Below are 12,547 nucleotides of genomic sequence, written 5' to 3' on the forward strand. Positions count from 1 at the left end.
CAGAAACAATTTACTATATTGGAAAAATGTTATCACAGTTGCAGTGGGGCCCACCTCATTCTCAGTTATCACTAGTTGCAGTGAAGCCCACCTCATTCTTGGCCAGCTTGTGAGTTGTAGGACGATATATACAGCCCGTTTGTAGTGCATATTTTGATTCTGAAATAACATATATACTGAAATTGCAACGTGACAATGTTGGTATAATGTGCTTTGTGGTATTTTTAAATATATAAATATAATTTACATTTTAACTGGACCAGTATTACAATTTTATAAGTGCACTGTACAGAAAATGTAATACAGTACAAAGTCCATAATCCGGGCTCTTCGGGACTTCGGCGATTCCGGATTAGGGGTTTTTCTGGATTATAAATAATCAATTTAAATCTGGTAAGATGGCATGCAGAAATTATAGAATTAAAAATATGAAACCAAAATTTATGAAATAAAGAGCAATTATGATCAAAATTTACAAAAAAAAAAGGGGGGGTGGCTTAATATTTATTTGTTTACTTTATTAAACGTTTCTTTCAACGTAAGTTGTTTAAGTTGCTTCGTTTTTTGTGCTAATACTTTCTCTTTAATTCTATAAACAGACATAATTTCTTGTTCAGTTACAATGTTCCACTGTTCGAGTCCTGTAATTGCTGTGTCGAGAATACCGACTAGCTTGTCAATCAAAATTTTTTCATTTTCAATAACCTCTCTGTCACTTTCTTCACTATCGGAAGCGGTATTTTCTGGATTTAGAACCATACCACAGATTTCGTCATCCGTTCATTGATTGTTGATTGGGGCATTGTCGTCGCAATGAAAAAATTCTGTTATATCATCTTCATTTATTACTGCTTCTCCACATTTCTTTACAAAATCCAGTAACTGGAAAATTTCACCTTTAGTTTGCGATGTACAAAAACCTTCAAATTCGTGGCTATCATCTTCATCATCCTCACCATGAAATATGGTAGCTGGCCATAAATTATGCCAAGCATTTTTTAACGTATCTGGAGACACATTCTCCCAACACATCGTAAACGCATTACACGCATGCGTAAAGAATACAAAAACAAAAAAAAACACGTTTGTGGCGTTGAGGTCTGGATTACAGATCATTCCGGATAATGGACATCCGGATTAAGGACTTTGTACTGTATATAAAATTAAAAGTAATGAAGGGATTGTGACTAATATTTTTTTTTAATTCGTATATTTGAAATACAATTTTTGTGAGCCTAACATTTTGGTTGGCACTTTCATTAAGGGTTGCCACCCATAGTTTAAAAAATGGTGGTCTAGATTCTTGGAGTACTTACATGCCTGCTAGTTATTTTCTGTTTGGGTATTACAGTTGTTCTTATACATTACAGATTTAGTGTATATTTTAATATATTGTATTATTGTCAGAAACAGCTTAAAACTTAAGTATTTCTGTCTGTTCTTTGTTGGTAAATGCCTCAAAGTGTAATATGCATGAAATAATAAAAACTATTAAATTTTTTTAATCTGTTTCTTATTGGGGACTTTTTTGTTAATGGGGTGCTGCTTAATGCCAAACATCAATGTTTGTGCCCAAATCTAACTAGATGGTGGCAACCGTAATGATACATGAAGCTTCATGGAAAGAATGAATATTAAACTAAATCCAGGATAAATACATAAATAAGAGCAAATATAAAAGTACAAAAATGATTTTTACTGCTTAATTTTGGATGACAAAGATGGTATCAAACTGCTTGATTTCATTTAACATTGTAGAAAACATTTGCCAATTTTCATTCAAGTTCTACCACATAAATTTGATCAGGTATGAATCAAAGTGATGATGGCCAGTGCTGCTTTGATGTTTATTTCACCATTTTATATGTGGCATCATGTATTAAAATCAAGATCATTGTAGTTAGCTTGCAGATGTTTATTGCTGGCAGCTGCAAATCATCTGCTCAAGCAATTAAAATCTAATAGAAAAATTTCTAGATTCATATTCATTCTTCCTACTTATTCATAACTATACCACTGAACACGTAAACATGATGTGATGTACCCATGCTATCACATTTGGCATACATTTGGTGCCCTGTTAACAGAAGAGTGCCTATTATTGTAATATTAAAATTTTGCATACTGATTCAGTTTTTAAATAGGTATGTTTCTTCTAATGGTCATCTTATAAGACAGAACAATTTAACTCCTTCTCAACCTTTTGGATATCCAGAAGTAGTCCCTATTAAAGTATCTGCATTACAAGTTGCTGTCAGGAAAGGGGTTGTGTGGATTCTGACAATATCTCGGAGTTTGTTTTGTAAAAAATATTCAAAAGGAAAGTTAACATCTCAGTGGAAAGAAATTCAGTTAGTCAAATCTATTTCTTTGCTTTTATAATTTTTCTTAAGCAAATGTGAAATTTAATCTTATTTTTCAGTTTTATATTTCATCATCAAATTATCTTTTTATTTATCCCTTTTTAATGATAGTGTTAATGCTATAATATGTTTTAATTATTCCTGCTATTTTTCTGAACTTGGAATGTTTAGTTGCACTCAAATATTAAATTCGGGAAACTAGAACAAGAACAAACTTATTTTTGTTTTGGCCATGCTGTTAGATATCCCTTAAGATAAGAATTCAACTTTACTAAATATTGATGCTCTCTGTGTATTAAAGTGTATTGTGTTTCCAGAAAATGTTTTGTCATCTTGAATTATGTAAATCTAGAGTAAAAACAGTACGACCTCATCCTCATTCATGTCCATATTATGTGGTGACTGTGCATATTTTAGGGCAGATTGTACAGGCTCATCCCAGCAACAGCATCTGCCTTAACAACTGTTGATGGTAGGTTATCTGCCTACCATGGTAATAACGAGTAACAGGGAATTTGGGTTTGATTCTGGAGAGTAAGCATGAGAAACAGCTACTACATCCAAGGAAGGCTGCATGTGCATAAATTACCCACTCCCAGAATGGGGAGGTGGTGATGAAAAATAACAGTACACTCTCTTTTGAGACCCCCTAATTGGAATAAGTTCACTCTAAATGCTTTAACAATGATCAATTGGAGGGCAAGTTTGGTACTAGCAGCCACGGAAATTCTAGCTCCAGTAGCATTTACTTATTGTTAAAAAGCTCATAGTAGGATCTCAGTTCCAGACGACTGGCCCGCCTACCAGTGGTTACTGCCTCTTCTGAAGAGCCAGCCTGTTTCCTTTAATGATCTTCACTGCCTATCTTGGGTGACCCTCAGGTTTACTTTGAAAAATTAAGAGTGCTCAAAGCAGGTATGATGCTTGAATAATGGAAGAGGACCTTGGTTCTGTTTTGTTAGTTCTTGAAAATTCAAAGTTACATTTTTTTTTATATTTGATTGACTAATTAATGTGTTCAAATAAGAGAGGAAATTTCTTATTATTCTTGTCCTGTTAATTTTATTAAACTTAATTTAAAAACAAAATTTGATTTAATGGGTGTGTTTGCACATTTTTAGATAAAGAATTAAGAAAAATGCTTTGGAATAAAAGTTTTTGGCAACAGCTTATTATTTGAAAGGAGAAATACCATCTGCTACTTTTAAATTTATTCTTTTTCAAAATGTCACATGTAAACGAGCTGTGGATTGAAGGATATGTTTTTACACTTTTAAAAGAGAAATATTCCTATTCCTTGACTAAAAAAATGTTGGGAAATGAATAGCATTAAAATGTCTAAGTGCAAAATGAGCAGCATTATTAATCAGAAAATTAAAAACCGTCAATCATTATTTCTACATGGAAAAAAGACTTCAAATGAATACCCAAAAAAGGTACATACTGTTTTTAATGTTTCTAAGCTTAAATCCTTGATAACAACAACAACAACAACAAAAAATGCTGATGCAGAAATCAAATGCAAAGCCTATAAATACATCTTTTATACTTTAAATACATGTAGCAGCAGTGAATAAATAAATTTACAACTTAAAAAAGCTAAAAAATATTATATTGACCAGCTTTCCAGCTTTTGTCGAGGCACGTTCCTCAACGCAGAATAATTTGTAAAACCATCATTGAAAATTCTTTAGCAGGAGATAAATGGAAAACATTGTGGCTTTTGATGAAGCATGGGTTTACCTAAATGAAAGGACAAAAAAGGTCTATTTATTATCAAAAAGGAAGAGAAAAAGGTTTCAAATTAATCCATCAATGTAGAAAATGTTTTGGGTAAGGGGTTTTTGGCTGGCGTACTGATGTTGATGAGGCCTGCCCATGAGAACTTGTGGAAGAAGTATATAATCACTCGAGAGCTTGCTAAGGAGATAGACGTTAGTGCCACGTCTATTAGTCTGTACTATGCATTGCATAAACTTGACGTACAAGTTCAAACACTGGGTGCCACATAAGGTGACTTGAGCAGATAAGGACAGACATGCTCGGGCCTGTACTAATCTGCTAGAATATCAACGCAAGTACAAAATTCTGGATTAAACATTTATTTAGTATGGAAAACGCAAATGATGTTACGAAATCTGTTTATGTGAATTTCCTGAATTAATATGTGGGTTAAGAAAATATAAGGGTTGAGCAGGTAACAGTACACTCATTTAGTACAGAAGGAAAAAAATTAATGAAACATAACTTTTTATCAGATAAGGAGGGAATTGGCCAGTTCCTAATTTAATGATATTACCCAAAAATGTTACTTGTAAATATATTTTCTGCAAGGTAATAACATAGAATTACTATCTAGTGAAAACTATAGAGAGTGGTTGACACTGGGGAGGACACAATAATAAGGTAATTTAACTAGCATATATTAACACATATTATCCATTACAAGAATAGGCATAGTAAAAATTTTAAAACCGTATGCAACTAGAATAATTTAAATATGAATAAGATATATTTTTAGACATGATTTTCTTAACCCTCATATTAATTCAGGAATTTCGCATGTTAGTCACTACAAACAGCATTATATGATTAAGATAAAGTTTATTTATGAATTTTCATTAAAAAAAAGATTACACCAGGGGCAATTGAGACATTTCGGTCGAAGGGACCATTGAGACAATGCAAATACTGAAGCAGTGCCCAACCTTGCCACTCTCTTCATAACCTCCATGACTGCATCATACCAAATCTGTGAAAACAAAGTGAAGAAATAAGGAAATGCAGGACAAGGAAAATTAATCAGAACATTTTCTTACTTCTGGTGGATCTTCAGATAGTGTAGTGGCTCTCACCTTTCTCACCATGTCTGTTTCCATCTAACTTTTTCAACATTCTTCACTGAGTAGCAGACAGCACCTTCTCTTCTACAGCTATCACCAAAGACATGATTTTCGGATGAGGTCTAGGCTCCGTATGCCCTACCCATGCTTTTCTTTTCTCAATGCTGAAACATTTCCCCATTCTCATCCAGTAAACTGAAGAGGGTCACCATCCACGGCCTAGGGAAAGCGTTGACAGGGAATCTACCAGAAATTGGCCCATATCACTCCTTTTTCCTCATCTCCAATAATGAGCTTTAAGCCTTCTAAGGACTCCAGACAAGATCAACAACTCTGTCAACCCCTCACTCAAGTAGCTTCCAACTTTCCATGTTTGATATATATATGTATATTTTATAAACAAGACATTCCTAATGCTAGTCACTTCACCAGCCCCAATTTATCAGCAACACATGCTGGAAACTCCAGTTTTCTCCCCCAGTGGAAAAACCATTGCAGAATAACAGCCCTCAATTTCTAGTCTCTCTGAAGAGTCCCTTTTCTACCCAATTTTTTTTTTTTTTTTTCCAGCCACATGGAAATAAAAACCTTGAACAGAAAAACTTCCCTTCCAGCAGATGACAGATAAATTCAGGAATTCAGACAATGCTTATACTTTTGAACAATTCTATGTACCAAATTCTATCTATTACATAACAGTTTTGTTCAATTAAAAATTGTTGAAATTACCACCTGAGTCAGAAAATAAAGATTCAATAATTTTACAGGAAGAAAGGAAAATTTAAATTCAAATTAAATTAGCTAAACAATTAAGTTTAAACACCAATCAGTGTAACAGAAAAAAAAATCAAAATTTTAAATTAATAAACCTTAAGGGTCATCCAAACCAACTATCAATAAAGTCCAAACAAACTAAATTAAGTTTTTCAAACAGAAATTAAATTAGTTAAGTTTCTCCTTAAAAGTTAATTAGATTAATCATTACCAAAATTAAGTAAATCACTTGCAGCACAAATCAAAACTTTAAATAACCACTTTAAACAAAACTATTAAGTTACAAAAATTAGTATTAATTAGTTGACAAGTTACACAACAGAATTAGTAGCCAACTACTGTAAAATAATGTAACATGAGTGTATTTATTCATATATTTTTTGATGTTCTGTAATCATATAATTATAAAACTAATTATTCATAATTATTTGAATAATTATGATATTTATGAATACTGCATTGTTGTAATATGAATACATGCATAACTTTTTATGTTAATAATTTTCAGTTTTGTACTTTGCAATCCAAAAATATTATATTTTAAGAATAATGCATATTAATTCAGAATTTTACTGTTATCTTTGTAATAAAATTTTGAAATTAAATCATTTTTGGCATTATACATTTAAAGTGTAAAAAGGTAGACTTGTTATAATTCTTCCAGTGTGTTTGCAAATGCTTTTGCATTATATCTAATTCCTCCCTTTCAATGGCTTAGATTGCAAGATATTCCTCCAGTTGATAGCATTTATCTAGGAAATCAACAAACAGGATGGATTGTGGACCAGAATAATGCTATATATTTTATGATCGGGGTGACACCTGAATCTCCAGAAGGCATAGGAAAACCATGGGAGGTATAATGTTTCTTGTCTTAAAAATTGGTTTAATTCCTAAGTGATAATAATGGCTTATCTTTGGCTTCATTCACTGAAAGGTTTAATTTTTTTTTTTTTAAATTTTATTTACTTTTTTTTTTTTTTTTTTTTTAAATTTGACAGTAAAGAGAGCAGTTGAATGGCATTTTGTTAGTATAATGTCATTTTTTAAAAAGAGTGCAATGTTTGACTATATTGCTTGATTGTGATCTTAAGTGCACTGCTCTTTTGAATTTTATAGTATTAAAATAAACATACAAGGTAGTATGTAACATTACATTCACAATACAGCCTTTGTTTAAAATATTTTAAGTTATGTTATGGAGCTTGTGATAATTTGTAGTGTAACACTACATTTTTCCTTTTAACTTGAAGAACTATTTAGAGAATGTTCACGAGCTGGAATACTGTTATTTTTCAGGCTTTCTGAAACTAGTATGGTGATAAAACCATTTACTCAATTAAAATTTTGTTCATGCTGCCTTTTCATTTTTGTTGTTAATTTTTAGTGATGAAATACACCTTTTTTGATAGCTTAGTGGCTGACATTTTCTATATATTTCTTTTTATTACTCTAAATAAATAGTTTATCTAATTTTGCTCATTGCTTTAATATTATTACTAATTTTTATAATTTATTATAGATGTAAAAATTATCAATCAGAGGACTCATAATTCTTGAAAAGATTGAATAAAAGCTGATGCAGCAGATGAAACTATGGTGTTGCTTCAGAATAAAATTTTAAGGTTTAAGGGAGTTAACTTAATTGAGGAAAGGCAAAAGATGAAAAATAAAAACTAGCAGTTTTTCTTTTTTTAGTGGGGTCAGTAAAATTGAAGCCTCGATTTGAGAGAATAAAGGATACATGTATATATGATGCTTTTCACCTGAAGGAAAGACATTAAAAAGAAGAAATTCAATAACAGTTTTACATTTAAAGGCTCTTAATAATTTATCAATACATTTAAAAGCTTTTAATAATGAAATATTGGCTAGCTTTTTTCACAGTTTTGCAAATCTTTTTATTACCTGGTGTATTCAAAACAAAATAACAGCATTGGTAACTCGTAACTACTTTTTCAGTATCTTTAAATATTCAGCATTTGATTATTTAAAGGAAATAAAGTTCTAAGCTTTTAATTTTCTATGCAGAGCGAATCTGTTTCATTTTCCTATTATTTGCATGACATTCTTGGTGCTTACAAACTGAGCCAGTACTTTTGGCTGCAACTCAAAACAGAAATATAAAATTAAAACTAAATTATCAGCCAAAAGCTGCACAGAGATAATTAACACGAGTTGGCTCTGAACCCTGCCACCAATGTACACAAACAGGCAATTAATATGCATGGCTATAAAATACCAAGCTTAAATTCATGAAACAACATGGCCAAGTGGCAGAACATGCTCTGCCTGAAGTAGCTCAGGCACCAGCTTAAATCTCTCTATATATCATGCAAAACTGAAGTATCATTTTAGCAAGAAATGGAAATAAGGGAAGATAGAAAAGATAACAAAACTGATTAGTTTTTAACTAAATAGTTCTTTACAAGTTTTTGTAAAATATACTTATTTTTTGCTAACTTCAGTAAGCTCTCTTCAGATACATACACTTTAAAATTTAAATGCTTTTCAATTTCTTAATAGTTATGATTATTTAAATAACTAATAAATTCTTAAAAACTGTGTAATCATCTGTGCTGGTAATTGATAGCATATTATTTTAAGCATCTTGCTCGAAAGAGCACTAAGCATTTTTACTTGAAAACACATTTCAGCTCTTATTCTTAAAATGATTTTTATGTTGATATAATTTTTAGGATTGTTAAGTTAAGGCAATAATTTTCTGTTTTATTAGTTTTAAATTTAAATATTTTGTGACATTTTATTTTCAGGTATGTTATTAAATTTTATTCCATGCAGGTTGAAGCAAGCAATTATTTATTCCAACCTCCTGCTCAACTTCCAGCTGCTGTTCTAAAGGCTCTTAACAATGAAATGTTAACTAGCTTTATTAGAGGAAAGCAACATCTTTGCTTATCGGCTTCAGTATCTGGTGTATGGTTTTGCAAATCTTTTGATAACCTGCTGTATTCAAATCAAAAGAACGTCATTGGTAACTTGTAATTACTTTTTTAGTATCTTTAAATCATTGTGCATAAAGGGTGATGCAAAAGTAACAAAAATGTAAAAATTCAGTAATTTGAAAACTAGAGATAGCTACTTTGTACAGTTTTCACAAAAATGCATGGAAAGACTTTAAAAAATGTATGTATTGGTAGAATAGTTACATTTTTATTCGTCAATCAGCACTATTTCCTAATTGAAAAAAGTTATTTGCTATCATGTGACAGGAATTGCATTTGAACATCTTAGTGTTTCATACCACATTTGATTAGAAATTGCTATTAATAATAATTTCAGTTTGCTTATAATTCAATTAGATTCTCTTTCTTTGCTACATGCTTTAGCAAACTTAAATCATCCATCTCCAATAGCCCAATAAATGTTTAATCTCCTCTAAGAAAATATCCAAATTAAACTTTCGTTTGGTTAGATGAAAGCACATGCAAGGAATAAAGGAAATGAAGATGCTGATTTCCTTGCTAAAGATGCACCTACTACTCATGATTCTGGATATATGAACTTAAATGGCACCTAGAAAGAGAAGCACATAAGAAATGAAATCAAATGTGGCAGACTGGAATTCTGTTCCCCAAGGCAAGAGGACACATAAACTAATCATTATAATGTATGAAAAAAGATGTCTCAATAACCCCCATTTAAGCCAGTTTATATCTGGACATTGATCCATCCCTACTATATCTAGATATAGATCCCTTGTACTGTGAGAGAAATATCTCTTCTTCAGATGATTGTGTATGTGGCAAAGGAGGATCTCCAGGCACTACCTCTTCTGATGCCCATTAACACAAGCACATCACAGCATTAGACCAACAATAAACTTGACTTCCCAAGATACGTTATAAATAATTCAAAATTTCATCACAAAATCAACATTATTGTAAAGTACCTTTCAGAACAAGAGAGACATCGAACCATATGATGCACCTTCAGTGAGAAGCATCATCTTGACAAGAAGGATATCTGATATGGAAAGCTAATTACGATTACTTACGATCGTTACTTACGATTTAAAATTCTACTTATTATGAAAACATAATTACCCTATTATCAGTTACCAGTTTTTTTCGTAAACTCTTCTTCTAAAAGCATTTTACAACTATGTTACCTCTGAGCTATAACTCTTAAGAAAAAATCTTTATATTAATATGCAAATTCTTAATAACAACTGCATGAAAATGTTTTGGAAAATTTGCTTGGAGCTTCTGTAGAATGCTTCACTGGATCAATAGCAGAATGCGACAGTATGTGCATCACCATATGGTAAAGCCCTGTTGTTCTGTATGTTTATTCATGTTCTGCCATGTCTAATGGTCATTCTTATGAATGACAGTTTTTATGTTGATGATTTGTATTCTTAGCTGCATTATGAACTGTGCTTGCTCTGCTCTGTGTACCAGTGACACAACTGAAGTAAAATCTATTGTTGAAAAATGTAATTATACTGGCAGTAAAATCTTCGTGTATTAAAAAAATCCCATGACTATGCATATCTGTGAAAACCACATTGGGCTACTGTCTGTACTTTTCAAATTATTGAACTATGACATTTTTGTACCTTTTGGGTCACTCAGTGTGTCTTTTCATGTTTTGCTTCAAACATTTATAGGTCATTTATGGGATCAGTTTGTCCCTCCTAGTACTGCATCAGCAACAAAATGGACTCTTATTTCAGTCAGAGGTAGTTTCCAATATCGAGGTAATTTTTTTCCATCTACTTTTTTGTTAATGTATTATAAAATTAAGGTTCCTTCTTCATTATTTTGTTTAAAAAATAATCATGTAAATTAATGTTTTGATTTTAATTCTGTGAAGTAAAAAGATATCTTGTATTTAAATATAACAGTTATCTTAATGATTTAAATAATTGTGCAATTTTTTTCAGGTAATATATGTTTACATAGTCCAAATGTATTTTTATTTATATATCTACTGTTATTTATTTGCTAATCTTAAATTAATTTTAGTGTAGATCTTCCAGAAGGTATCAATTTATTAATGTGTTAGGTACTGTATTATATACAGATAGACTTTGTGTATGTGTAGATCACACAGTTGCCAAATAAAACTACATCAGATAATTATTTATTTTGAATTTTTATAAATATATTCCTACCCATTTTAAGATCATAATAAGTAAATGGTACATGCCAAGTTAAATTTTAATAAATCTTAATCTATGTATAATATGTATAATTATTTTAAGTTTTGATCAAAAATGCTGAAAGTATTTCGAAACTGATGACTTCTTGTCTTCAGCTGCATAAATGAGATGTAATGCCATTTATAATATTTATACCAAGAAAGAAGAGGTAATTTATATATGTGAACATGCTTTTACCTCTTTCTGTATTAAAATTATGTGAAATATGTATTAATAATAATTTGCTAAAATGTAATGGTAGTTTAAAAATTTGATTGTAAAACTAAAATTTCCATTACTTTCAAAATGAGTTATAAGTAGTCCTAAATCAAAATAATGACATATTATTTGGAATTTAAGCCACATTTTGTATTCAGATTTTTAAGACATAAATTTAGTGTGTGATTTAAATTCAAAGTGAATATCTTAATATATTTTTTCTCTGTAAATGTGTACCTTATTATCTTTATATTAGTACCCCTTTAAAAATGCTTATTTAATTCCTATTACAAAATTAATTTATATTATTTCTACGGTTCTAAGATCCTGCTGGGCTTAAACATGAATGTGGCTATTTTTTTATTATTTTTCCCTGTTTTAAAATCCAGCTACAGCTTAAATTTGAAGTAATATAATTCTTTTCAATAAAATATGTTATTACATAGTATGGCCTAAATAAGGACAAAATCATTTTCAAGTTATTGCTAGTTTTTATTAATAGTTAAATATTCGTTTCTTAAAATTGTACACTGCTCAAAAAAAAAAAAAAAAAAAAAAAAAAGACGGTTCTATATCTTCCGTTCTACTGGGCCGATTGACAAAATTCGAACTGCGTTTTTCATGTCTCATAGGTGCGACTTAGGATATATATTAGATTTATATACAGCACTATTCTAACATAGGTATTTTGACACAAAATCGGACATTTTCTGAAATAACATACCAATTTCTTTTCCATATTTCCATTCTATGACTCAAATTATGCCAGAATGCCAAGTTTTGTAAAAATCGCACGAGTAGTTTTTAAAATATTAGCTTTCAAAATTTTAGCCCCTCAATGTTAATTGAATTTGGCAAATATTTATTAATCTCTCTTTTTTTTTTATTAAACGTTTTTGATTTTTCTTTTCACATTTCGAAATTTAGGTTCATTCCAAATAAAATTTACCCATTTTTTTTGTTTTATTTTTTAAATTTATATTTTTAAATAATTTTTATAAATTTTTCGAAAAAAAATTTGAATTATAACCTATAAAATTTTTACCAATTTCTTAAAGAAGGTGTATTTCTAAGCATACCGGCAAAAAATCAGACTTTTTTATTCAAAATTTTCTAAGATATACACGAATTTGCATATTTTCACGTTTTTGAAATTTGGCATTTTTTTTTTAGCGATAATA

General features: G+C 30.4%; 1 protein-coding gene across 4 annotated transcripts in view; it reads left to right on the forward strand.

The window, feature by feature from the left end:
* The window catches only part of LOC118205418 (tectonin beta-propeller repeat-containing protein 2), a 122,326-nt gene that overhangs the window by 61,484 nt on the left and 48,295 nt on the right, over positions 1-12,547 (forward strand). For all 4 annotated transcript variants that reach the window (XM_085823734.1, XM_085823733.1, XM_085823736.1 and 1 more), the window contains 4 exons: positions 2,145-2,351; positions 6,699-6,837; positions 8,783-8,975; positions 10,614-10,703. In XM_085823734.1, the coding sequence (XP_085679860.1) occupies positions 2,145-2,351; positions 6,699-6,837; positions 8,783-8,975; positions 10,614-10,703 (629 nt within the window). The remainder of the gene's footprint in view (positions 1-2,144; positions 2,352-6,698; positions 6,838-8,782; positions 8,976-10,613; positions 10,704-12,547) is intronic.

The sequence above is a fragment of the Stegodyphus dumicola genome, chromosome 9 (genome assembly GCF_044657685.1).
Source record: "Stegodyphus dumicola isolate Sdum_Otavi_A_Nest chromosome 9, ASM4465768v1".
Classification (NCBI taxonomy): Eukaryota; Metazoa; Arthropoda; class Arachnida; order Araneae; family Eresidae; genus Stegodyphus; species Stegodyphus dumicola.